Source organism: Centrocercus urophasianus, unplaced genomic scaffold, assembly GCF_019232065.1.
Source record: "Centrocercus urophasianus isolate 14NV4802_14NV808 unplaced genomic scaffold, USGS_Curo_1.0 seq_73, whole genome shotgun sequence".
Classification (NCBI taxonomy): domain Eukaryota; kingdom Metazoa; phylum Chordata; class Aves; order Galliformes; family Phasianidae; genus Centrocercus; species Centrocercus urophasianus.
Genome location: NW_024885344.1, coordinates 9,378,408 through 9,404,419, shown reverse-complemented (window position 1 = coordinate 9,404,419; position 26,012 = coordinate 9,378,408). Strand labels below are relative to the sequence as shown.

Here is a 26,012-nt window from a genome sequence, read left to right as displayed (position 1 = left end):
CTGCAAAATTTCTCTCTGTTAACAGGTTGGCTGGAGACAGACTTCTCGTCTTTTAATTGGTGTGGTATAAATACGAAAATAAATTATCTGAAGAAATGTAGCTTAACTAGGACAACTTGGTGTTGCTGCTGGGATGACAGCAAGAGAGGCCTGAGGAAAACGGAGTGTAAAGGGGAGCAAAGAGGACAAAAAAAGAGTGTCAAAGAGGGATTTAGGAAACAAAGTACCTCAAAAACGAAACAAGCAGCTTTATGTCTTTCAGGGAACTAAATGAAATTGCTGGGAAACAGCTAACATGTAAATGCACAAGGAAGAACAGAACACAAGAGAGTAAAGCACTGATGCTTACAGCAAATAATTAATTCAATAGGTGTGAGCTGTCCTCACTGCTTCCACCTGTTAAGAAATGCCTGCAAATGATGTCGTGGGAAGTGCAGAAACATCTGGAATTTATCATGGTAACATCCTCAGAAACTCACCTTCTCCATCTGAAAGAATAAGCACTCTCAATGGGTATTTTACATTTCCAGTGTCCCTTCATACAAGTACGGAGCTGTTTTAGTGATTTGGATGATGAGATGTCATGTAGTTTGTGAATCAGTATTCATTCATGTGTATCAGCAGGTATCCAAAATTCAGTGCAAAATATTGCTTAGAGAAATATTGCTTTATTTAAGATATGATTCCTAACTCAAAAAAACATTCACTATTAACACATTCAGTGAAAGCATCAGTTCTGCATGATGTGGAGAAAACAAAACGAGTGACTGCAGAGACTTTATCTTCAAAGGCTTTTTTAAAGTTCGTGCTTTCCTTCCATTCTTCACGCTCCCATGGCCAGTTTAGTTGCATACGGGTTAGCTGCACTCAGAGGAGGCAGTTTAGCCACACTAAATTAATACTGAATTGCAGCCATCAGGTTTGGGCGTGAGGGTACTGTGGAAGCAGTGTGTGCCTGCAGGGTCCCAGCTCCTGTCTCTGCAGCACCCCAGCAGTCTGTGGGGCCATGCACCAAGTAGTGTCAGGGAAGTGACTCACCAGCAAGTTTTGTCCACGTGAAATGTTTTCTTTTTGCTTTTCTCTTCAAGTGAATCACTGGTTAAAAAGAAAGCGAGTCCTAGAGCAGGCAATGTGACCTCTTCCTACATTTATTACTCTCAATCTTTACAACCCACAGCTGATTAACAGAGATAGTTTAAAAGGAACTTTGCTTAATGGTGAGGTTTCTTTTCCCTTTAGGCTCCCAACAGCTTTCCTGTATATAGCCTCATTTTTCAACACCAAGTTTCATCCGCCAGACTGCCTGTAATAATACCTCTCACTTCATTTTTAGTGCTTAGTCACCTAAGTAAGTTTTCTCTTACTTCCTTGATATTTTAATTCAGTCCTCTCCATTGAGACAGTAGAATCTGGAGTTCTTGAAGCCCCAGACTAAGGTGAAAGCTGCATGTTGGAAAGGACTACTGAGCTGTAATACTAAACAGCTCACTTCCTCACTTCTGTTGCCTGTGAGAGTGGGAGCGCTTATACACTTTTGGCCACGTTTCCTGAGCAAGGAAGGGAGGATCCACTTCATTCTTTGATCTCATCCCAAGACTTTGCTGACAAGGATCAGAGTGGCAGGTTGCCATTCCTGAAGGCTGCACTGGGTGAGTTAGTCCTTCCCACTCTCTGTGATGTGCTGATGATCACCTTCTCAACCAGGCAGTGAGGTCTCACATTACACCCTTGCATATGCACTTTGGGCAGCAGCACTCAGGCTGATACCACCTCAATTCCAAGCAATATTGCACATCTTCAGAGCTATATCCTCCCTGAGACTCACTCTCTTCCTCTCTAATGATGGAGGGTTTATAGCCAGATGTTGATAGAGGTCACCAGCCAAATCTGTCCATGACGATCTCACCTTCCCAGCAGTTTGAGGTATTGCTCTCCTGTCCACTTGTTGATCTCATCATACTCAGTCGTCTTCATCATTCTACAGGCTCATTATGTTCAATCATTCAACCTTTGATCAACGCAAAGTCATGACGCTCCTTTAACATCATTATGTATAAACAAATCCACGAGTAAGTGTGTGTGAGTAGTTGTTTAAATCTTGTCATTTATTTACCCAGCAACGAGTCTCAACAGCTTGTTGTGAAAGACAATAAAAAAACTATCTTGCTTGCCCTTTTCTCTGGTCAGCTGTGAAACATAAGCATGGGTGTGCATTTCTTTCAACTTTTCATGGACTAGAGTCAAAGGATAACAGCTAATGCTTATATGAGGTCAGCCAAGAGATTCGTTTCCCCTGGCCATTCCTGTAAGGAATTTCTTGTTCACAACAAGTCTCTCATCCTGCTAATTCATTTTCAAAACCTGTTTCTACTCTGACAGATCGCTTGCAGAGAGAATCCCTGACAAGTTTGCAAATCAACTTCCCCTTCTGCAACTAACATCAGTAAATTGCCATATCTCCTAAAATGTAGTGGCTACCATTTTCTTATAATACTAAGTGGAGGGAATTCTCTTACAAACAACATAGGAGGAGAGGTGGGTGTATTTGGTCTTTCACCTGGATGCTTACATTATATTCCCCATAGTAGTTTATATTCTCATTGAGGGATATTTCTTATGGCTTTGAGTGATTGTTGCCAGCTGGAAGTCAGGCAGAAGCAGGAGAGTGATCAGTTGCCCATACTTATTTTCCCGTGGCTGTACAGATTGCTCCTAAATATCATGTATCTTTCAGATAACTTTGTAGCTCTCTCTGCAGAGATTGTTGCACTCATTTAATATACGTAGATGAGAAGGTAATAGCTGCCTGAGTTTTCAGACAGCCTGCAATACAGAAAGATTCATGAACTTTTTCATCTTAGAAGAAGTGATAAACAGTAATCATTAGGCATCAAAGCCAAATGCTATCAAGATATACTGCCTCTTTGCTCATCAAAGCAGACAGAGAAGACAGATGTGATCAGAGACGCCATCGGTGATAGGACTCAGTCTGCAGGACAGCACGATCTGGCTCCACAAACACAAAATAATCTTTGTACGAGCTTCAGTTGGTTTGTCAGAAAATGCTATCATTCATCTGTATTCAAGGTAGGACACTGGGAAGCAGTTGTTGTCCTATATAGCTGAGCTGTTCCTGCTTTTGACAAGCCTATTTTGGGACTTAGCAAGAGCTGAATGGAAATATATCTCCCCTTCTTGTTATGTTCCCTTCCATGAGCAGAATTACTCTCTCTTACGTCTTTTTCTATACAACCCACATTTACATTTGCCTTTCACAGGATGTCTCTGAAGCTTTTCCATATAGCATCTCCGGGAGATCATGGGCAAAGCTTTAGCAGATGGGTAGCTTGCATCAAAGGAATTACCATCTGTTATTTCTCTTCCCAATTTTGTGCAATGCTGGAAAAAGTTTGATTGTTTCTCCCAGTCCCTCTTGGTCCTTTGCTGCTCAGCTGGACAAATATCAGCATCCCTCCAATCTTTTCCCCTCTAGGACTCCTGTAAGGAACTGTAGCATTCAACACCAAAAGGTGTTTGGTTATACTGTGCTGTACTCCACGTGCCAAGTGTTTTTGTTTTTAGAATCTTGATGAGTTTTCCCCAATACTATCAATATAGCATTATAATTAAATCCTGCATAAAACTTCCAGTTTCTCTCTCGGATATTGCTGGAAATGTTTTTAGTCATTGAAGCATGATGAGGACTGCAAGGCAAATATCAGCTTTAGAAGAAATGAGTGCCTTTTGAATCTGTATTTAATAGATGCACTGCAGATACTAGACTTCAAGACAAGGCATGTTGCTGAATACAAATTATTTCCTCTCCCACACTGATCACTTATGAGGCAAGAATTATTTAAATGTGACTGTAAGTGGCAGTTTGGTCCTGATTTCAGTCAGCTTCTGTTTCAAGCACTATGGCTACCCAATCACCTGAGTTTGTTAGCTGCCTGTGCCACTGCTGCAGTGGCAGAAGACTTTGGCAGAGACTTGATATAATAAATGAAGCAGAAGTGTGGAGGATATAATATATGGCTTCATGTCACTTCCAAGAAAGACACTAAAAATGATTGAACAACTGATTTGTGAGCGTCTGGAAAACAATACATTTGGTTTAAAGAGTGCTAATGTAGAACTGCCAAGAAGAAAAGGATGTCAGCCCAGTCTCTTTATGCTTGAACAAGAGCAGATGGTAGTGGGATGAGAAGCATCAGGAGGTGTGGGGCCACACTGAGGGGCAGAAAGGTGTTTCTGTGAGGGAACTAGCTGCTCTGACTGACACAGAGACATTCTATGTATTGTGTAGGTACACATCTTGGAACATTCTTACTGATGGATTGATCATGGCAGGATGGTTTTAGATGAGGATGCTGGGGAGCAGTGCAGTGGGCTGCCCAGGGGCGATGGAGAGGACCATCAGGTCCTGAGAGCACCAGTCTTAAGGTGCCAGTACATCCAAGCCTAGCTGGCCAGTGCCAGACATACTCATGGCCTCCAGGCTGGGGCTGAAGGCTGCTGTAGGAGGAAGGAAAGTAGCCACTACAGGGCAGAGAGATGTCAGGAAGGGCACGGAAAGGCAGGGAGGAGAGAGAAAGGGGAGGGGAAGGAGAAAGGAAAGGAAAAAGGAAGGGAGGGGATGGAAAACCATTGTAATTTGTAACATTGTAGGAAGGAGTAGAAACTCTCCATGACATCGTGCTTTCTATGTAGTGCTGAGGGATGGCCAACAATTGCAGGCCTTTTGGAGGAGGATATGCAAATGACCTTGAAATACTGCATGAGTAGAAGTAGTTCATCAAGAAGATGAACCTCAGCAAACATAAATGCGAAGGAGTATGTTGCTGGAAAAGCAGTAGGGCAAAAAAAAGATGCTGAAGTTACAGTAGACTGTAAAAAGTACATGCTAATGAACAATGTGATGTTGTTTCTTAAAACATTGGATGGACTACTGGGAGTGTCACACTGGCACTGTGGGAGATATTTTGACTCATGTTAGTGAGGTAGTGAGCCAGCCTTTACAGGATGGAGTATGGTCAGCTTGGTACAGCAGGAAAGAAGATTGTTCAGAGAAGGCCTTCCAGAGACTTAGAAAGGATTATTACTAAGGACAGTATGAGGGGTTTGAAGAAAAGCTGGAAAACTGCTGGATGAAGAAGAGGACAAACTGAGCGCTCTTCAGAGATTTTAAAGATGGGAGCGGATCATCTTGATATGTAGTGAGAAGAAGTTAAAATTCTTCGTTAGTAGTTTCTGTTTGTAATGGTGGTGGTGAGATATTGGAAAAGGCTTTGAGGCATATTGTAGAATATCTGCCTCTGAGGGTTTTAAGATCTGTATTTAATAACCCTTAACTGTGTACAATCTAGATAAGCTTGATCATACCTATGTGTGAGATTGGACTCAACAACCCTCTAAGATGTATTCTCACCTGTGCTTCTCTGTTTCTAATGCAAAGCCAGAACAGCTCAAGGAGTGAGTGCAGAGGTGTGGAGGGGGACCACAGAATGAAGAAGAAAGAGGCAGAGTGCAGCCAGCCCCAGGGGAGATGTGCTGCTGCTCTGCTGAAGCTCAGAAAGGGGGAAGTGAAGCTGAATGAAATTGTTACTGCTGGAAGGGTTCATTTTCCCCAGCACAAGCTGTTCTGTCCTCTATGGGAGTAGCAGTAGGTGCCTGGCTTTCTGAGGCTATGGCAAAAGTAAAAGGAAGTTTTAGGATATGGTTATTTTGCCTTTCTCTTTTAATAATTTGCTGCCCCAAACAACCTGCCATATTGCAATTCGCCTAGGCTCTGACTATATTTGTTCCCTGAGCAAACAGCTTCTGCTGTTCATGTGAGATAAACTGTTCTCCCTCTTCTTTCTGCTTTTATGTCTGTCCAGTAGGAAACAGCTTGCAATATATGACACTGATTTATTGAGACAAAATGGCTGAGAAGCTGTTTGGACAAAACATTCTAAGTGGACAGCTATTCCTTGTGTCACAGGAAAGTGCCTTGCGGATTAAGCAGGCATAATAACCCTTCCTATGCTTTTTTCAGTCATTTGTTTTGTACTTTAAGACCCAACATGGAGTGGAAGAGTTCTGTCGTGGGTCCTGAGCCCACGGGCAATGCTGTCAATAAAAAGAATCAGTTGATGTCTGTGGAGATGAATCAAGACCCATGCACAACATGTGATATGGTCTATAGCTCATTTTGCAGGAATTGAGCTGTTGTTTCATTCTTCTGGGCTGTGTTTTCTAAATGTCCTTGCACTTAATTTTTTGGTAGTTTTCTTATAAAAATCATTTTGTTTCTCTGACTTCTCCTTATTACATATGAAAAATTTCACCATCCATTTTTTTCCCCCGGTTTCATTATCTGAGTGTTCTTATTTTTTTTTTTTTTTTTTTAAATCATTCTACATTGCTGGTTTTCAACTCTTTCAGGTTTTGGGGTTCCAAAATTATTTTGGTTGATATAAAAGCTCCTATCCACCAAAATTAAGCCTACCAACATTTGCAGCTCCTTTAAAAAGGACTTAGAAAAGGCACTGTTATTTCAAAGCCTTCCTTTTTGAATACTGGCGCTCATGTTAATCAGGATAACATCATTCTTTTGTTTCATTATATGCATTAATTTTTATTAACTTGTGTTTAGTTTCTCTTAAACTCATTTTCTTAAAACCTATTACCATTTCTATTGTGCTGTGATGTCTAAATATCTTTTAAAATTTCATTTTCTTAGAGCCTTCCTTTCATCTCTTGGCTGGTCATTCATTACAAATACTTTGCTTATGTTCAGTGCTTGAGAAGGATGAAGCTTTGATAGTACAGCAGCCACTTGTTTATTTCCAAAACACAGGACAGCTATTATACTGGCTTCCTTCAGTGCTTTTTTTCCCCTCTTTTTCAGGAAATCAATCCCATTCCTACTAACGATAGCAGATTGGTCCTCCTACCTTTTATTTTTTTTTTTTCCTTTGGGCACTCTGGCAAGCCTGCCAAGCACTGCTAATTAGCAGTTGTTAGATTTGAGCTCCAGTCCTGTGCGAAGCTCCATGCAAATGGGCTTGAAGTGATGTCTGTGCGTGCTGTAGGTGCAGTGATTCAGATATCTGTAACACAGTGCAGGGGGATTTCTACAGCTGTGCTTCCAGTAAGGTATAGGTCCAGTAGTTCATTTCACATAGGTCATTTCAGTGATTTGGAGTTTGGATGATGCTATCTTGAGCAAGATTTGAACTGTGTCATTTTGCCTGTCCTTGAATACCTGATTGACTCCAGAAATGTATAACCAGAATAGCATTTTTTGGTAGAGGAACCTACTGTCCTTATAAGAGTCTGCCAGTGTCCTGTGCCAGGAAGTCAAAGACTAATTTCTGCCCGTGGAACAGATGCAATCATAAAGAAGCCCATTTTAGAGGGTCTGTTGAGTGTCACTAAATGACTGTAGAGTGTTTTGAAATATTCATGTGAAAGGGGTGCAGCAGGGCAAAATGAAAGAGGAATAACAGTGCAGGGTGATATCACAGAATCATAGAATCATTAAGGTCAGACAAGACCTCTAAGGTCACCTAGTCCAAATGTCAACCCATCGCCATCATGCCCACTAAATCACATCCTAATATGGAGCAGGCTTTTTGAGCTGGGAGAGGCAGAAAACGTAAAGCATTGTAGCAGGACTTAAACTAACATGAGATGAATATTCATGTAGTGAAATTATTTAAAATATCCAGCTCATTGTTTAGGGCTATCTACACTGATAAATATACTCCCAAAAGTATCAGATCTGTTACTTGAAACCAACACCTTGCTGGCACCACAGTACAGTCACAGCCATCCCTACATTATTATAGGCAGTCCATAAGGCAAGATATCTCCATCAAAGGAGATTTCATTTGAGGTATTCACTAGAAAATGACCACCTTTGGGTCATACTGTAGCACTTCCTTCTTTAATACTGTCTTTCCCTATAACTAAGATGCTATTTATAGGATTGTCCATCCTTTCTTATCCCCACAGGATGGGGATGAGATGACCCAAAGCTCCTTATTTTGGTGACAAGAGGGCATCCTTAGTAGTCCACAAAACATATATGAGGAGAAGTCTTGATAGTGTGGGTGCCAGTTCTAAGCTCTCAGTAAGGATATAGAAGGTGGGATTTGTGTAATTAAATGTGCATGCTGGAAAGTATAGATCTGTGTCTGAGTTGCCACTCTCGATTCCCTGGAGTCAGAGGAGAAAGTGGAAGCTCTGGAGCATGAATCCTTTCAGCCTAAGGAAAACTTCAAAGCAGTAAACTTCTAGAACAATGACAAATCTCACCAAGGGAGCAGAATTTGGTGGTGCATGCATATGGGAGGCATGATGCAGAATAAAGGGATCCTAATGACAGCAAATCACAGGAATGCTGGGCATTTTCAATCTGGAGTAGCTGCAGAACCAGTCTCTGAGCACCTTGATCTAGCTGTGGCATCCCTCTTCACTGCAGAGGAGTTGGGCTAGATGGCCTTTAGAGGTCCCTTCCAACAGTTCTATGATTCTATGACTTACAGTTTATGAAAACCCTCCCCCAGCCACTGTGAGCTTCTGCACACTGCACAGTCACTGGACTTCACTCCTTTCAATTTTAAAAGGAAAGATTCTCCCTAACTTTCCTGTGAGGTACTGCAGAAAAATGACACATTTTACTGAGCCAGATTTCCTCTCCAGGGCACAGATGTTCAGACATGTGGTGCGATGGCCCTCTGGGTTATGAGTGAGATTGTCAGCTAAATGATGCACGTGGAGTTACACCAAGGACAGATTAGCTGTCAGCATCCTGTTGCTTCAGCCTGTCTTCAACCAACTGCTCATTTTCAGTACTGGCCTTAAGGTGTTTTCCAATCTATTCTTGAATGAATACTTACCAAAGGCTTGTTTTCACAACAACAACAACAAAATTGCTCCAAAGCTGAAGATGGCTAACCAGGGACTTGCAAAAGCTCTCAAGAAAACATTTTGCTACCATTTTGGTTTGTCTGTTTTGCAAAGACTTGTGGACTCCCATCCTGTTTTAAGAAAAGAAAGCAGTCATTAGACACACTGTAAGAATCACAATTGGAATACAGTTTTTTTTCTCCCTGTTTTGATATTCAGTGGTGAGGGCCGCTCACTCTTCTCATCTATTAATAGCCACGCTTGCTGCTTCCTTATTGATATTCACTCTTGTTTCTGCAATAGAATTTATTAAAAATAAGCATGTTGAGAAGTTGCTTTCAAGCTACAGAACTGACAGATCATCTGTTACTTTGCTTATTCCTCTGATCTCTTTCAGGTGACCAGTGATAGAACTGAAGGGAATGGCATGAAGCTGCAACAGGGAAGGGTCAGGTTGGGTGTTAGGAAAAGGTTATTCACCTTTTCCCGTGGTGGCTGGGCATGGAACAGGCTCCCCAGGGCAGTGGTCATGGCACCGAACTTGCCAGAGTTCAAGGAGCATCTGGACAATGCTTTCAGACACATGGTCTGATTTTTGGGTGGTGCTGTGTGGAGCCATGAGTTGGATTTGACGATCCCTATGGGTCCCTTCCAACTTGGGATATTCTATGTTCTTTATGCACCAAGAAGTAGTGTTTACACAGGCTTTAGTTACGTGTCCATACCTAGAGAGATGCTGTACACCGTGTGCACATACTATGTGACTGGTGTCGGACCTTCCATTTACAGACCTCAAAGCACTCTGTGGAGGAACACAGATGTTTCTACCTCTTAGAATGGGATGAAGCTGGGGTTGGAAGGTGATGTGGTTTGTTTAAAACAGGTGAGGAAGGAAGGGAATTGATGTCTTAGATTTGCAATATAGCACTTCATTGGTGGACTGCAATATATGCCTTCCATATTGGCATCATTTTTAAAACAAACCATCTTTCTTTCTCTGGAAATTCTAACTCAGTTGTTAAACTTCATCATTTAAAGCCCAGATATTGCTAGTATTAAAATAATAATAATGACAAATGTTTTGAAAGCATGAAAACCTGATCCTGGTGGTAGCTACAGAGGAACTTTGTTGAAAGCATTGGGATAAGGCTGTTGTTTGCAGGCCATAGTTTTAAGAAACAGTGAATTTAGGTTTAAGATGTCTGGTACCAGGTCACAAAGGCTGTGACACGAAGCCCAATGCAATTGATCTAGTGTGAGCTCACTCTTCCAGGCCAGAGATGTAACAAGCCCTTAATCTGATGTGTGAAGTTTCACTGGCAGGCTTTGTGTGGGATCAGGGGCTGATTGTCCGCACCACTCTCATTTCAAGCCAGACATGTTTCATCTGTCTTTCTACAGCCAGCATCTAATAGACATAATCTATGCATTAGGTCCTCCAGTTAATTTGAAAGACAAACAATGGGGTGACCACAGCTGATCTGACTCGGATCAGTGCTGCTGTCTGATCTCAGGGGAGAATGAATCACTCTCTACAGTGACCTGAAAGGAGGTTTTAGTGAGATGGAGGTTGGCCTCTTCTCCCAAGTATCAATGACAGGGTAAGAGGGAATGGCCTCAAGCTGCCCCAGAGGATGTTTAGGTTGGATATTAGGAAACATTTCTTCTCAGCAAGAGTGGTGCTGCAGTGGCACAGGCTGCCCAGGGAGGTGGTGGAGTCATCGTCCCTGAAGGTATTCAGTGACTGTGTGGATGTGGCACTGAGGGACGTGGGCAGTGGACATGGTGAGAATGGGCTGGTGTTGAACTAGATGATCTTGGAGGTATTTTCCAATGATTATATAATTCTATGATCAATAGCACTGGCATCTCAGCCTGAGGTGCACCGGCCCCAGCTCAGCGCTGTGGTCCTTGCACGGGGACGGGAGCAGGCAGTGGTTCTCTTGCAGCTCCCTGGCAGCCAGCACTGCTCCTGCAGTCTCCTGGACCGCATCTCCTGTTCTATTTTTAACATCGCCGCGGTGCCGCGGTCGTCACCACTACCCGCTGAGCCAAGTGAGAGGGCTCCCATCGCTCCGCATCCCCACCTCATTCCGGGCCGCCGGACGAGACCGAACCCGACAGGCCGCTGTCATCTTGAAGAGCGCAGGGGAGGGACCGCGCTGTGGGGGCGGGGGTGCCGGCCCCGCGCGCAGAGGAGGACACCGGCAGCTTCCCGGGAGCCGCCGCACAGACGCGCGCTCCCGCCCGCCCCAATCGCCGCCCCGGCCTCCTGCGGGGCCGCCGCAGGGCCGGGGGAGGCGAGAGCGGCGGCGGAGCCGGAGGCGCGACTGCGGCGGGGCGGCGCTCGGCGGCCCCATCTCCGCCCGCATCCCCGTCCCCATCCTCAGGTCGGCGGTGCCGGTGCCGCCCCTCGGCCGCGCCCGCCCCCTCGCTGCCTCGGCGGCGCGGCGACGCGGTGCGCGGCAGAGCCGGCGGGGCTATGGCTGCGGAGGAGGTGCTGCAGGGCGCGGACCATTACAAGAGCGAGATCGAGCGGCTGACCCGGGAGCTCTCCGAGACGACCCACGAGAAGATCCAGGCGGCGGAATATGGGCTGGTGGTGCTGGAGGAGAAGCTCACCCTCAAGCAGCAGTACGACGAGCTGGAGGCGGAGTATGACGGCCTCAAGCAGGAGCTGGAGCAGCTGAAGGAGGTGAGCCGGCCCGGGCTTTTGTCTCTCCCCGCCGGCTGCGGGGCGCTGCGGGGCTGCCCACGCGTGTCCGTGACGGGGGAGCCCCGCTCCGGCCCCTCTCGGGTGGGCGAGCCGACGTGCGGGCCACGGAAGCTGCGGGGAGGGGAGCGGGGCTCGGCTGTAGTCGGGGCTAAAGACGGAGCCCCGGCTCGTGGCGGCAGACATCTGCGCCCCGGGGGGAGCTCGGGGCACGGCTGCGTCGGCTGCGGATGCTGAGAAGGGGAAATTAAACCGCGCGGAGCCGAGCGCTGAGCTAACGCTCGGACGTGGGAGCCGTGTAAACAGCTGTCTGCAGTGCCTGGGAAGGGAGACGATTCCTTCTGAAGTTATTTATAGGCTGGTTTCGTTCCGGCAGCCAGGGGAATCGCTGCCATCCGGGCAGAGAAAGTAGTCTTGAGGTCACCCCCACTCAGTGGAAATTAAAGTTCTGCGTCATGCTGAAAGGAGAAATGTTTGATATGAGGACTGGTTGGAGTTGGGCTTCCAAATGTGGTTTTGTAGCATCCAGAGCACACGGTAGGTGAGTGCTATACGGCACCTTTTGGCTCTGTTGGACATGACTGAGATATCATCACTCCTCTTGTGTTCATCATGAAGGGAAATAACCTGAGGTTGAGGCTGTGCACACACATGGGATCCCAGAAGGGGTATGTGCGAGCATTTACAGCACTGATAGCCCTACACTGCAGAGTGCTGCTGCGTGGTATTAGAATGTAAAGGATTCCCTCTTTCAAATAGGGAAGGGAAAGTACTGAACAGATTATTTTCCCCCAGATTTAAAAGGAATGTTTTGTTCTGCAAAAACATCTCACTGTATATAACATGCAGAAATTCTCTTCACTCAGTAATCAGGACCACATTCTGTATGTGGAGGGAATTGAGGGAAATCACTCAATGAATTTAGATCAGATACAAGTATTCTTTAGACCATCAGCTTTGCTGCACTTCTGGAAACATTTTAAATAAAATGAAGGTTTCACTTTACTTGCAGGTAAATATGTTATGCTACAGGTTTACCCCATGGACCACAAGAATTTAAAAATTATGTGTTAAAGAAGAAGAAAGCTAATTTTCAGAAAAACCTATTCAACTTGATAACTGCCTCCCTATCTCTGCTGAGTCTATGCAGTAGGCTTGGGACTTTGAAATCAATAGTCCACGGATGGAGATATGCAACTGGCAGGGACATGAAGGCACTAATGGAATGGATGACACATCGGTGCACATGGCCACAGGTAGAAGGGGTAGTACAGGGAACTGAGAGTGAACTCAGAAGCTAGAGGGATTAGTCAACATGGTTAATTGAAATCAAAGATGGGCACAAATTCTCTTCCTGTTTACTTCCCCTTGAAGTCAATGGGATTGTGTGCTCTGCAGCTGTCCCACAGGGCTGTGCCTTCATGCTGTGCCAAGCGCAGCATGGATATGGAGATATCCATGGAAAAGGGAAGAGCAAAATTCTTGTAGCTTGCCTGATGCCAAGCCAGAGAGCAGCTACTCCTGTTTCCAGGTCAGTGTGTGGGCTTTCAGTTCCAGAGTTCTCCATCACTGCAGATGGGGCATTTGTCCTCCCTGTATTCTCCAGAAGATTTGTTCTTTCTTGATAGGAGAAACTGCACTGATTCTTGTCACACATGCAGCCCTGCAATGGAGAATTTGCTCATATCCCTTCCTGTCACTATAAAGTATTTTCTAATCTTCTCTGTTAACACCAACTTTATGACTGTTCTTTAAGTGCAGATCAGATTCCTGTCTGTGAGCAGAAGCAAATGATGCCTATGATGACATTAGTGAGGCAGGATTTGGTCTGAGCTGGTTTGGGCAACTGTGTTGTGGAGGTTTGGGGATGCAGATTTTTGGGTTGTAGGGTTCTGTCTGAAAGCTCTCAAGTAAATTGACAGAAGCAACCCAAAGCCAGCTTTTTTATTAAGGATTCTTTCAGAATGTGTGGAGAAAGTCTATGTGTGTTATCTCCAGCTGGCACTGCAGGTGATACCCCAGGCTGTGGCCTGCAAATGGGGACATCAGAGCACTGTGACTGCATAGGAGCCAGCAACTTGCCTCGTATAGTCACAATCCTCACTGTGAGGATTTGTACTTCCACCCTGGCTTCTCTACATCTACAGCATCTCTGAAGTCAAAATGAAGTGTGGAAGTTGTGGATGCCCAGAGAACCTGTGGTGCCCCATGCCTGGAGGCATTCAAGCCCTGGTTGGATGGGGCCCTGGGCAGCCTGAGCTGCTGGATGGCAGCCCTGCCCACGGCTGGAAGTTGGAACTAGATAGGATTTATGGTCCCCTCCAACCCCAAACATTCTGTGATTCTATGAAATGAGGTCTCAAGTGTGTACTGAAACAAATGGCTCATCCATTCAAGAGAAACAGTAGGTGCGATGGTGTGGGCAGAACTATGGTTCAGGCTATTAGCTCTTCTTGTGCAGACTTTCTCTGAACAGATTCATTTACCAGAGTCAAATCTTATCCTATTTTTTTATTGAGGCAAGTCTTCATTTTTACATTATTTTATTATTAGATTCTTGTGTTCTGTTCTAAGGAGCTCATTGTATTTGTTGCTTCCTGTCTTTTCTTACTTTGCCATGGCTTAGACATCTAGGGTCTGAAGTCTTCTTCTCCATTCCTTTGCAGTTCAAAACTCAAGTGTACTTCAGTGGGGCTTTTTCCATATAGGCTGCAATATAGAACTACAGCTATACCATAATTTCCATTGCTGGAGAGTGAGATGGGAACATAAGAGCATTATAGAATGTGAAAGCAAATTGCAATACATTACATCAAATATTAATTTTGTATACAGAATATATGCTACCCACCATGCAACATGAATTGTTCTAGTAACCTCTGCTGTTTCTTGTTGTTTGTTCTCATGTTTCTCCTTTAGCCTAAGATTTGGATGTTTTGGGGCTGAAATTTTCAACAGTGACTTAGCAAGGGCTTCTTCCAAAACAGAGCAGTTATTACATGTGTAAGCTGTTCAGAAAAGATGCAAAACATCTATCAGCTATTAACCTCATGTTTTTTAAAATGAAATGAACAGTAGGAATGTGGAAAGGTTCATTGCGTTGTGTTGACTATAGCAGCCTTCAGTGTTATGAGATGGAGCAGTGGTGGTCTAGTGGTCCTGCAGTCAAACAAGATTGTTGGACTAATGTTGAAAAAGGCATTCTTATTTTAAAGCTTCATTATTTTCTGCAGACTTATTTATTTATTCTTCATTTTTCACTCTGACAATGAAGTTTCTATGCCTTGTTTAATTATATCTCAAGCTGGTGGTATTTTGTCTCTGCAGTAAAAATGCTGTAGTTTTAGAGTTCTCGTTCAAAACGTTTTTTAGCAAATGTGCCTTTTAAACATGCAGTTAATAAGAGTTCAGAGAGAAATAGTCATGTGCATAAAAGGTAACCTGCTTTACTGGGGTGGGGATTTTATTACCAGCATATTTTGTGGAAACCATTTTTCAGCATTTTTCATATTTGTATTTATATTGCATTTGCTATAAGTACAATCTCTGCTGTTAGTTTTTTATTCTTTTAATGACGTGTAGAAAGTCTTCATGGCTTTGCTGGGCAACCTGCTTAGCTGCCCTGCTTGAGCGAGGGGCTGGACAAGATGATCTTCCAACCTCAGCCATCCTGTGCTTCTATGATTAGTTGCTGTGTAGAAGGGGCCTGAAATATTTTTAGAGGGGAGAAATATCAGTCACCTACAGTCATGATACAATGGGATTGAAAGCAGCTTTGGTGGCCAACTCTATGAGGCATTTAGGCCTGGGAAATCCTAAGCAGAGATTTCTTTTTGGAAATCAAATTATGGACATAGCAGCTAAACAGATGCTGAAGGGTCTCTCCTTGACTCCCTGTCTGACTAATTTAAGCAGTTTCTTAGCTTCTTGGGTTTTATACATTTTATTCTAGGGGATCAAACTTCTCTGGAATATGGATAGAGCTGGCTATCTGATTTTTAGGTTGTGGGGGCAGGCTGTGGTCCCTAGTATTTGAAACCCAAGTATTCTTGGTAAAGTATTGGAAACTGGACTAGTGGTAAGCGGGGCTGTCTTTTGCAGATCATAAATTTGTATTTTCCTTACCTCACAGAGGTGTTGCATCAATGGCTATTAAGTCCTTAGTTTAGTAATGTGGCTTCCACAAATAATTCTTTGTTTGTGACTGGAAATAGCCTTGGGCGAGTAGAGCTGAAGGTGTGTCTAGCAGCTTCTGTGCTGTTCTGCTCTTCCCTGCACCACTTTCATGACCCAAACTCCATCTCCTCACTCTCCTGACACAGTGCTGCCTCAACTAACTGACTCTTCTCCAAAGCCCTCTGCTTGCAGTTTCTTCTCTGCCTTCAGTGAGGCTTTCTGGATCTGAAGAACAGCAGAAGGGAGGCTCCTTGTCCCAGAAACAGCCCTGTTAAATGGGTGATCCCTCCACACACCTGTTTGCTGCACAGGATGCTTAGGAAAGCGCAGAGCGGCTCGTAAATCCCAATGGGATGTTCTGAATTCAACCCAGAGATGAACATGTCCCAAATATGTAACTTAGGAGCTGTGAACTGATGCCATCTCAATATATATTTTGGCAACAGCGTACGTGGAATGAGGCTGAGCATTCCCAACACATCACCCTCATCTCAGCCCTTTGGAGCCTGCTCACACAGTGCCACCCACAAGGGCACAGTGAAGTCAGACAAAGCTTTGGGTGCTCCTCCAGCTCTTCATCCATTACTCCGTGCTTTGCTTCTAAGCACAGGCCTGCAACGAAATGGCCTGAGTTCAGCAGAGGACTGCAAGAGCAGTGAGGAGAGACTGAGGGAGCAGGGCCTGCTCAGCCTGGAGGAGAGAGGGCTCTGAGGAACCCTGCAGCAACTTGCCCAGTCCTGCGAGGGCATTCCTGACAAGACAGAGCCAGCCTCTTCACAGCAGGGTGCAGCAGGGGGACAAGAGAACTGGCAGTGGTTGAAACTAGAGAGGCTCGGGCTGGATTACAAGAGGAGCTGTTTCCCCATGGCCAGAAAGTGGCATGGGCTGCCCAGAGAGGTTGTGCTGTCTCCTGAGCTCAGAACTGACCCTGCTTTGAGCAGGAGGTGGGACTGGATGAGAAAAGAAGTAGGCAGCAGTGGGCCTGGAACACGTGAAGTCTCTCGGAGTGCCCACTGTACCCAGTTCAATCCCAGCAGCAGCTTACTGTGCATTACCCAACACATAACAGCATGCTGCCTGGAAATAGTGACCATTAGCAGATACATAGCCTCGCTCCATGCCTGAATTTCACTTCTGGTTGTCATTGAGCCTGCATTGACCTCGGGTTAGTGAGGGAGCGTTTTGATGTGCTTTTCTCTCAGCAGGACAGCCCTGCGTTTCCCTTTGTCATTCCTACCCCTGTTCTGACTCTCAGATATGCAAATGTTTATACCGACCTCAATTAAAAATAACAGAGAAGGGGTCGGATGCTATCCGTAACCAGACTGGGTTATCAGACTGGTTTTCATTATCAGACATGATATGGTTCACAATACGTTCCCGTAAGTTGCTATACCCGCACAGCCAAAAGTCAGTGTGGGGATAGGAATGAATGCCAAAGAAGCAGGGGGACAGAATGAGCTGCGTAAACAAGTACTGATGTTAAAAGAGATGCTCATCAAATTATGGTAGGATGGTTTCCTCTAAAAGGAAATGTATCCTGTGCATTAGCCTACAGAAAACGTAAGCAGCTGAAATAATGTTATGGGAAATTGCTGGAGCTTTGGCAGCATGAGAAGAAAAATGTAGATGATTTTTTTTTTTTTCCTTCTGTTTTTGTTGGAGGGACCTGTATTGCCAGTTCCTCTCACTAATTGCATTGTGTCCTTATGAGCCAGTACAGATAAACATGTAATTTGTTAGCCAATCTTTAAACAATGATAGCTTTAAACAGTTGCAGCTCACATAATACCAAAATAAATCTAACTAGAGTTCATTTTATTTTCTCCTCATAGTTAAATTGCTTTCTTACTTTCATTCTTCTAAGAAATTTTTAAGAAATCCCTCTTTTATCTGAGGATTTCAATTGTAGCATCCACATGTTGAACTCTGAGATAACTAGGAGTTGGATTTTATGTCATGGAAAAGTTAATTTTCCTTAGATTTTCTATAAAATATTGAATTAGTACCGAATCTAAAATGACTGATTGCAGTGTTAATGGGGGAGCCAGGCATTGTTATTGTGAAATACTTCCTGTTTAAGATTTGTGAATGTAGAATGATGGCCACTGAACAGACTTTAATCTAAAGGTCTGCATCTGTTTGGAATTAAGTCCTTTGTAATTAATTTAAAAAAATAATTCACTACCATCTTTTCACCCTCCTTTATGTGAAATATTTTTCCTTCCCTTCTGTATTGCAGTGTAGATTTTTCTTTTTGTGATGTGTGTGAGTGCAGCCTATAAGCAGAACAGGAGTCAGACTTAACACCTGGCTTTATGGAAAATGCAACTGGGGGAAAACAGTGCTGGAGAAAATAACATTTGGCATAAAACAGTAATTTATGAGCATTCATCAAGGTAAAATGAGGAGCACTGTCAAAGTCAGATGCATAGACTAAATTTGCACCTGGACAGTTTTTACATACCTTGTGCAATTAATTGCCACTTGGAAGAATTAGATGCAAGTTCTCATGTGTATATATATATATATATATATATATATATGTATATTTTTTTCTGCATTAAGGGATTATAAAAAAAATCAATTTCTCAAGCTCAAATGTGTCCATTTAAGCACCTCATTTTTCTGTTACGTTTTTGCATTGGTGTCTTGTTCAGCCTATGGACAATGGAAATGAAATAGGAGTCACTTGTGTTTCTGCATCTCTCATAGTTCTGTAATACTGTAAGGCTTTGCTAAGAAGTTGGCCATGCAATGGATTTCCCTTCCCAATTTGTCTGATACCTGAGAGGGTAATGTTTAATTCAGTACAATTCTATACAATCCATTTTTTCGGTGATTTTAATTTATAATGGCAGAGATAAAAAGCATGCATTCATTTCTGTTGAACTGCCTTGCATTTGTGGCATGACTTTCATTTCTTTCATCTTTCTTCATTTCCTTCAGAACTTTACAACATTGTATTTTACAGGGGAAGAGAGAGGACATATCCTTAATTTAGAGGAATTGCTATGAATGTTCCCTTTGTCCCTTTATTCAGGACTGCTTGCATTGCTAGCAGCAGATGACTATGAGGATAAAACAGCAATTTTTCATACTGTCCTGTAAAGGCAGTCCACAGTACAGACCAGATACAGATGGATGCCATTAGGACTATTCCAAAGGTAAAAAGCACATCTCTGCAAGGGCAGGTGCCTAAAGCTGAAGTAAGCAGGTAGGAATTGAGCTAGACTGCAGGTTAGTGCTTTAATGGGAACTGTGCTTCCCTGTGGAGAGTTTTATTAAATAAAGATATCATGATTCTAATATTTACATTTCTGAATGTCTTTCAGTATCAAAATTTAACAACAAACTTAAAGGAAAAAGCAGATTTCTGTCCTAAACCTTTAGTTTATTATATTATATCATTTGCTAAGAATATCAACATGAAAAGGCTTCTGCTAAGATGAAGATTGGTCCATTCCCATTTTCTGCATATCTCCTGTGATTCCTCCCACTCTGTCTGCAGCCTTTCATTTTCTGCTTCTTATTCTGGTACAGCGTTCATCTCCAGTCCATGATGGTTTATGCTCTTTTTTATCTTCCCCTTTTCAGTCTCTGCCCTGCATCTTAATTACTGTAGATTTGCGCCTCCACAAGGGACTGATTTTTTATGTATATATATAAAACCCTTTTTTTCAATCTGTGAATGTAAGAAATGTGGCAGACTAGACCTTCCATACTGTGTCCTGGTATTGCAATGACATGAGAGAATCATAAAAACACTTAGAAATGTTATTTTAATACAGGCTGAAAATGAAACAGCAGATTTGTCCGTTCTGCTTTGTAACAGCCTTGCCATTAAACCGATCCTTGGAAAGATGACTTCTAAGGCAATTTTAAAATTGATTGGCTGATGGAGTGCACGGGAGGATATCTTTTTCCTAATGTTTTGCAAACAGCAAACCTATTTTTTTTTCCTTCTTTTTTTCTCATTGTTTGGTTTCTGGGTTATTTATTTGACCCCAGATAAGAAAACTGATGCACAGTGAGATTAGAAGTGCACTCAAGTGCTTGTAATCAGGGCTGGGAGTAGAACCATTTACCCACACAGCCATGCCATACCTTTTCCTTCTTTTTTTCTCCTTTAATCACATTTAATTTGTTCCCATGCTGTATGGCTATGTTAAACCCATCTATGCAGCAGGTAGGTTTCCATTGCTAGGATTAATGCATATAACACTGTGCTTGACCAATTGGTAGAAAGAAGTCCTCAGTTACCAGTTAGTCACCTTTCACTTCAGTCAGTCACTTCTGGGGTCATTTCAATTGAATTATATAAACTCCAAACTCCATTCCTCCTTCCTGTTCCTTTTTTTTTTTTTTTTTTTTCTTTAATCTATTTGTTTATTTTTAATTTTGTGCTCTCAGAAATTGTAGATGGCACGTGGCAGGATCAATATTCTGCATTCAGCGTCCGCTCTGAGAAGGTTAGCCACCCCCACGCAGCCTTTCCTTGGTTTCCCTGGTTATTCTGAATCGGTTTAAATGTCACTGTGCTGAGAATGAACTGTAACATGCTCTCATCACTGACTGACGCTTACTTCCATGGAGGGAGGTTGAAAGCTGTTAACAGCTGCAGTTTTAACTTCTGTTTTGGATACGTGGAGGAGGAGAACCAGCTCCTATTCATTGTAAGTAGTTACAGGGGCTTGGAGCAACTGGTCTAGTGGGAGGTGTTGCTGCCTATAGCAAGGGGATTGGAACCAAACCTGTGTGGTGTGGTCGACACACCTGTGAGATGGGATGTCATTCAGAGAGACCCATGCAGGCTTGAGCAGTAGCCCAGGTGAACCTCATGAGGTTCAATAAATCCAAGTGCAAGGTCTTGCACCTGGGTCATGGCAACCCCCACTGTTGGTACAGGCTGGGGGTGTAAGGATGGAGCACAGCCCTGCTGAAAAGGACTTGGGGTTATTGGTGAATGGCAAGCTGGGCATGAGCCAGCAATGTGCTCTTGCAGCCCAGAAAACCAACCATATCCTGGGCTGCATTAAACGAAATGTGGCCAGCAGGTTGAAGGAGGTGATCCTGCCCCTTTGCTCTGCCCTGGTGAGACCTCACCTGGAGTACTGCATCCAGATGTGGAGTCCTCAGTGCAGGAGAGATGTGGGCCTGTTGGAGTGCATCCAGAGGGGAGCCAGAAAAATGATCACAGTGGTGGAACACCTCTCCTATGAGGACAGACTGGGAGAGATGGGAGCAGACTTTTAGTGTCTGAGGGGGAGCTGTAAGAAGGAAGAGGACACTCTTTAGCAGGATGTGTTGTGATAAGACAAGGGGAAGTGGTTTCAAACTAGAAAAGAGGAGGTTACGTACAAAAAAGGTTTTTACAGTAAGGGTGGTGAGGCACTGGCGCAGGTTGCCCAGAGAGGTGGTGAATGCCCCATCCTTGGAGACACTCAGGATGAGTCTGGAGGGGCTCAGAGCATCCTGATCTACCTGTGTGTGTCCCTGTTCACTGCAGGGGGGTTGAACCAGGTGACTATTGGAGGTCCTTTACAACTCAGAAGATTCCAAGAATTTAAGAGTGTAGGTAGGAATTTGGGTCAGGCAAAAAGAACTGGTGGTGTGGTGGAATAATTTATTTATAAAAGTTTGGCTTTTGGCCAGACATGAACACAGCATGATTTGGATTTAGTCTTGCTCAGAACTGGAGTCTTCTCTACTCACATCCTCATGGCAAGATGCAGGATGCCAGATTCTGAGACCTGGCTTCAGATTTTTAGCAAGACAGAGAATTCAACCTTTGGCACTCCAGTGTTAAGAAAATTAGAGAGAATTAGATATGTCTGTAGGTATGGGTACATGGAGAGTTCACAGTTGGGTTAAAACCTCTGTGAAGATGCATCATCTGGTTCTCAGTTTGATGACTAATCCAGGATCCTTAACAATTATTGCCCAACTTGAATAAAACATTTGCTCTCAATAGCTTGTACTTGTCTTTATTAAGACAAGTACAATTATACATTAAGACAAGACAAATTATACAAAGTACAAATTCTTTTCAAGTGGGTGGTAAAAGTTTTTCTTTCCCAGAATACCTCACAAAGCTTTTAAAATCTTTTTTAAAAAATCACACTGTTCTGGATAAAACTAGGTTTCTGTACAATGATAGCAAACATGCAGAGTTGGTCTGAGTCTAGCTGAGGGGAATATTTGCATTCATTCCTTTTCTTAGTGATGCCTGTGATTCTCACCTACTGATAATTAGGGAAATTTTATTGACGTATCTCTTGTGAAGTATGCTATGTCTAGCAATATACCTATGTTTGGAATTGCACCTCAGGATCATTTATAGTAAGTATGACTTGAAGACAAGGGTAAAATAAAGCAATAATTTTGAGCCTGTGACCACCACCAGCTGGCAAAAAGCTCTGCCATCAAATTATCATTGATAAAAAAATCTCAGTCTTATAAACTCAGAATTCACATTACCTCCTCCCAAAGCAGGGAGAACTGGGATAGTTATAAATACTAGGTCTCCAATATGTGGGCCACAATGATGCTTAGGTGGCTAGAGCATCTCTCCTGCAAAGAAAGGCTGAGGGAGCTGGGCTTGTTCAGAGAGAAGAGAAACTTCTAGGAACGCCTCATTGCAGCCATTTGGTACTTAAAGGGAGCATATTAACAAGATGGTGAGTGACATTTTGTATGATCTGGTAGTGATAGGACAAGGGGGAATGGTTTTGAGCTAAAAGAGGTTGGACGTCGGGTGGAAATTTTTTACTTAGAAGGTGGTGAGGCACTGGCACAGGCTGCCTGGAGAAGTTGTAGATTCCCAATCCCTGGGGGTACTTAAGGCTAGGCTGATGAGGGTCCTGGGCAGTCTGATCTGCTGGGTGGCAGCCTTGCCCATAGCAGGAGGTTGGAACTGGGTAAGCTTTGATGTCCCTTCCAGCTCAACCATTTTATGATTCTATGGTTCTGTGATCCTATTCTTGAATCTTAATGAATTGTTATAATCCAGGATCAATAACTGATCATGTGTGTGCACTTGGCTAGCTCTGAATGCGTTAAGGGCAAGGTAAAATAAAACCAAAATGCTAACAAAAAAAAAAAAAAAACAACAAAACAACCAGGCAGAAACCCGAAGAAATGAATTTTCTGCTGACACGCACCTTACATCTGCAGTGAGCTAAAAATGGGCACTAGATCGATTAGTTACGAATCCATAAAACTTGTCAGAAATCTGGATCCTTAGTCGCAGTGTTTTGAAGTGAAATGTAAAGATATGATCAGAAGGGAACTTTTAAAATAATGTGTATGGTATATGATTACATGTAAGAGAAGTGATAGTACAACTGGTATACCTTTGTATGGTATGTCTTTGTATCTAAGAGGGATGAAGGCACACAAGATTTGTTAGGAGTTCAGATCTTTGGACATTTGGTAATTCAGTTTCTTGGGCATTAGGTAAGTTCTTACTTCCTCTGCCAGTTTAGGCTGGTGCTGGCCATCTGGTGATAACAAAACTTTCCCTTAACATACTGTAAGCTCAACTGTGTAAAAATAGGAGCAAGACTTGGAACAACATTGGTGACTGATAACATTTTTCAAATGTGCTGAATTTGAAGTTACAGTGATGCTATGTATTCTTTGATGCTTATTATTCCTAAAAAAAACCCCCAACACATTGAGGTGATAGAAGTGAAGTATCAAACTCAGGTACTCAGAAGTTTGCACCATCAAATCTGTACTTCTGTTATCATGGAAAACACAGTTCATTCTTTATTAAGCAGGCTGAGCAGGTTTGTACTGAGACCTATGGCATCTTTTTACTCAATTACTTTGAAATTACAGATGCTATTTGGGTAGATTCCAGGATGCACCTTTAGGCCCCTGCATTAATTTATTTATCTCTTTATATTGCAATCTACTTAACACTGCTTTATGATTTGTGAGATTTGTGATTTTCTTTTTTTGCCTTCTTGCTTGCTCTAGAGTTCTGGAATGTATTCAAGATCAGGAAATGAAATGACAACTTGAGTAAGCTTTGACAGTTGCTGTTTGAAAAATACTTCTATCACTGTTCCTTGGGCTGAGATTATACAGATTCAGAGTCATTCCTGTGTTGTTTTTCTGCTTTTATATCAGGTTAGAATAATGAGAAGAGCCTTAAATTGAAAGTGAGCATGTAAGCCTTCTTTGGGTATAAATAACTCCTTCCCTGGGTATAGCAAACAGTAAGTACTGCAGTTGAAAATTGTGCTGTATATGCTTTGTGTGCTGTAACAATCCCTTAGTAGCAAGATTCTTTTTGAGGGAGAGCCCCTGGTTTCTCTATCAGTTCAGGCAGGGCTAGGTATGGGCAGTTTCTTGCTGTTATTCAAGGATCCACTTGCTGTGTAATTAATTGCTAATTATTCCACACTGAAAACTTGTGTTTAGAAAAAGGAAACTGGAATTCTGCCCCAAAAACCCATCAGAGAGACTTTCTCCTGGCAGGTTCTTCAGCTGTTTCCTTTGGAATGCCATAGGTTAAGAATGAGAGGCCTCTATTTCAATCCACTATTTATTTTAACAGAAAGCAATCCAGAATCTGATAAGCAGCTTTTTTTCAGAGGTTGCAGCCCAGTGCTTTGTGCTATGTAGAGAGCTGTGGCTGTGTGAATGGCAATGTTTCCTGGTGCTGGAGGGAGCAAGGGAAGGGCAGAAGCAGTGAGTCAGCATGGTGCTGCCAGAGGGATGGATGGACGCCTGATGAGGCTGACACCGGTGGGGGTCCTCACCAGGAGTGAAGTGTGTGCGTTGGACAGGCAAAAGGGATGAGATATACATAGTGGTGATGAGAGAATGCATCAACATAAAGAGATCTGTAGTGATTGAAAAGTAATTTTGTTAGTAAACATAAAAAAATAAATTGCTATGCTAAGAAAGAACAGGCAGCGCTCTGTCAAAGTGGAAACATTCTGAAAAATCAAAATACTGCTTGTTTCATGAGCTGCTGTTTTGTCCACTAGATCTAAGTGGGGTGGAATAAATTGTTATTTATTGCCTGCCGGTTGTACCTGGGGACTCTGGGATGCCTGGCACAATGAATTCAAGCATATAAATGAAAGGTTAGAGATTTTACTGTGGAAATAGACAATCTTGTTGGGGATTTGCTATTAAGGAATAATAAGGGGAATTTACAGATGAGAGTAAATTGAGGCCCAGAAGCTATGCAGAGACAGGTTGTTCCATAACTGCATAAGAAATCTATGGCTAAATAACAAAGAGAATAGAGATTTTCTCAGCTGTAATCCAATCATTTATCTTTTAAAAATTCATCCGTGTGAAAAGATTGATCAACCAGAAAGCCAGAGAAAACAGCAGCCTTGTTCTCACTGGCCAGCTTGTGCAGTAGCTTGCACTGGTGCCAGTGAGACCAATAAGGCCAGTTAAGAATGATTGTGCTGGTAGTTTTGCTACTGTGATACAATCAAAACTGAAGGAAAAATGAGGATTAAAAACCTACGGAAACCCGTTTGGTTTCTTAATGAGTTAGTTGCCAGTGTTTCAGTGAGAAAGCCCTTGTCATTAGAGACAGTCAGCAGCTCCTCACTGGTACCCTATTGACTTGTGGGGCTGCCCCTTCACCCTCCCACCACTCCCAGTCCTTGTCCCACGTGCTGCAGTGATCCCAGCGCACACTCAGGGTACCTGACATCCCCAGGTGTGACCCTGTCTCTCCTCCCAGCTGCTCTTTCACTTCTTCTGCTCTTCTGTTTCTTCTTCCCCCCTTTGGCTGCTGGCCATTTTGGGCTGCCTTTGTCATGCTTGTAGCAGCCTACTCCTTCCCACTCAGCCTTTTCCAAAACACAACTCCTCTCAGCTGCAGTTTTTTGTTCTTTCCTGATTTTCAATTGTTCCTTGCAGGAGGAGATCAATTCCAGCCAGCTCCCTCTGTAAGGGATGCGCCATGCCTCTCCTCCTCCAGTGCTCTCACCACAGAGTGATGCTTTGTTGTCATTGCTGTATGTGGGAAGGTTATATGGCACGGGTTATTGTAGAGGGCCGGACACGTGGGCTGCCCTTTGTCATGGTGGTATGTGGGAAATGTCTGTGAGGCATGACCTTTGTAGTGGGCTGAGAGCTCAGGCCTGCCATAATCAGGCTTGAGCACTAAATTAGACTTTTTGCAGAACTGGCAGTAGCTAACGTGGAGCTTGACCTGGGTTCTTGTAGGCAGCAAGCTCTG

The 26,012-nt window shown here is 43.3% G+C and overlaps 1 protein-coding gene across 5 annotated transcripts in view; it reads left to right on the top strand.

Annotated features, from left to right (window-relative positions):
• The first annotated feature begins 11,380 nt into the window (after positions 1-11,380).
• Positions 11,381-26,012, top strand: part of BICD1 (BICD cargo adaptor 1) — a 167,549-nt gene continuing 152,917 nt past the window's right edge. For all 5 annotated transcript variants that reach the window (XM_042837994.1, XM_042837992.1, XM_042837993.1 and 2 more), the window contains exon 1: positions 11,381-11,593. In XM_042837994.1, the coding sequence (XP_042693928.1) occupies positions 11,381-11,593 (213 nt within the window). The remainder of the gene's footprint in view (positions 11,594-26,012) is intronic.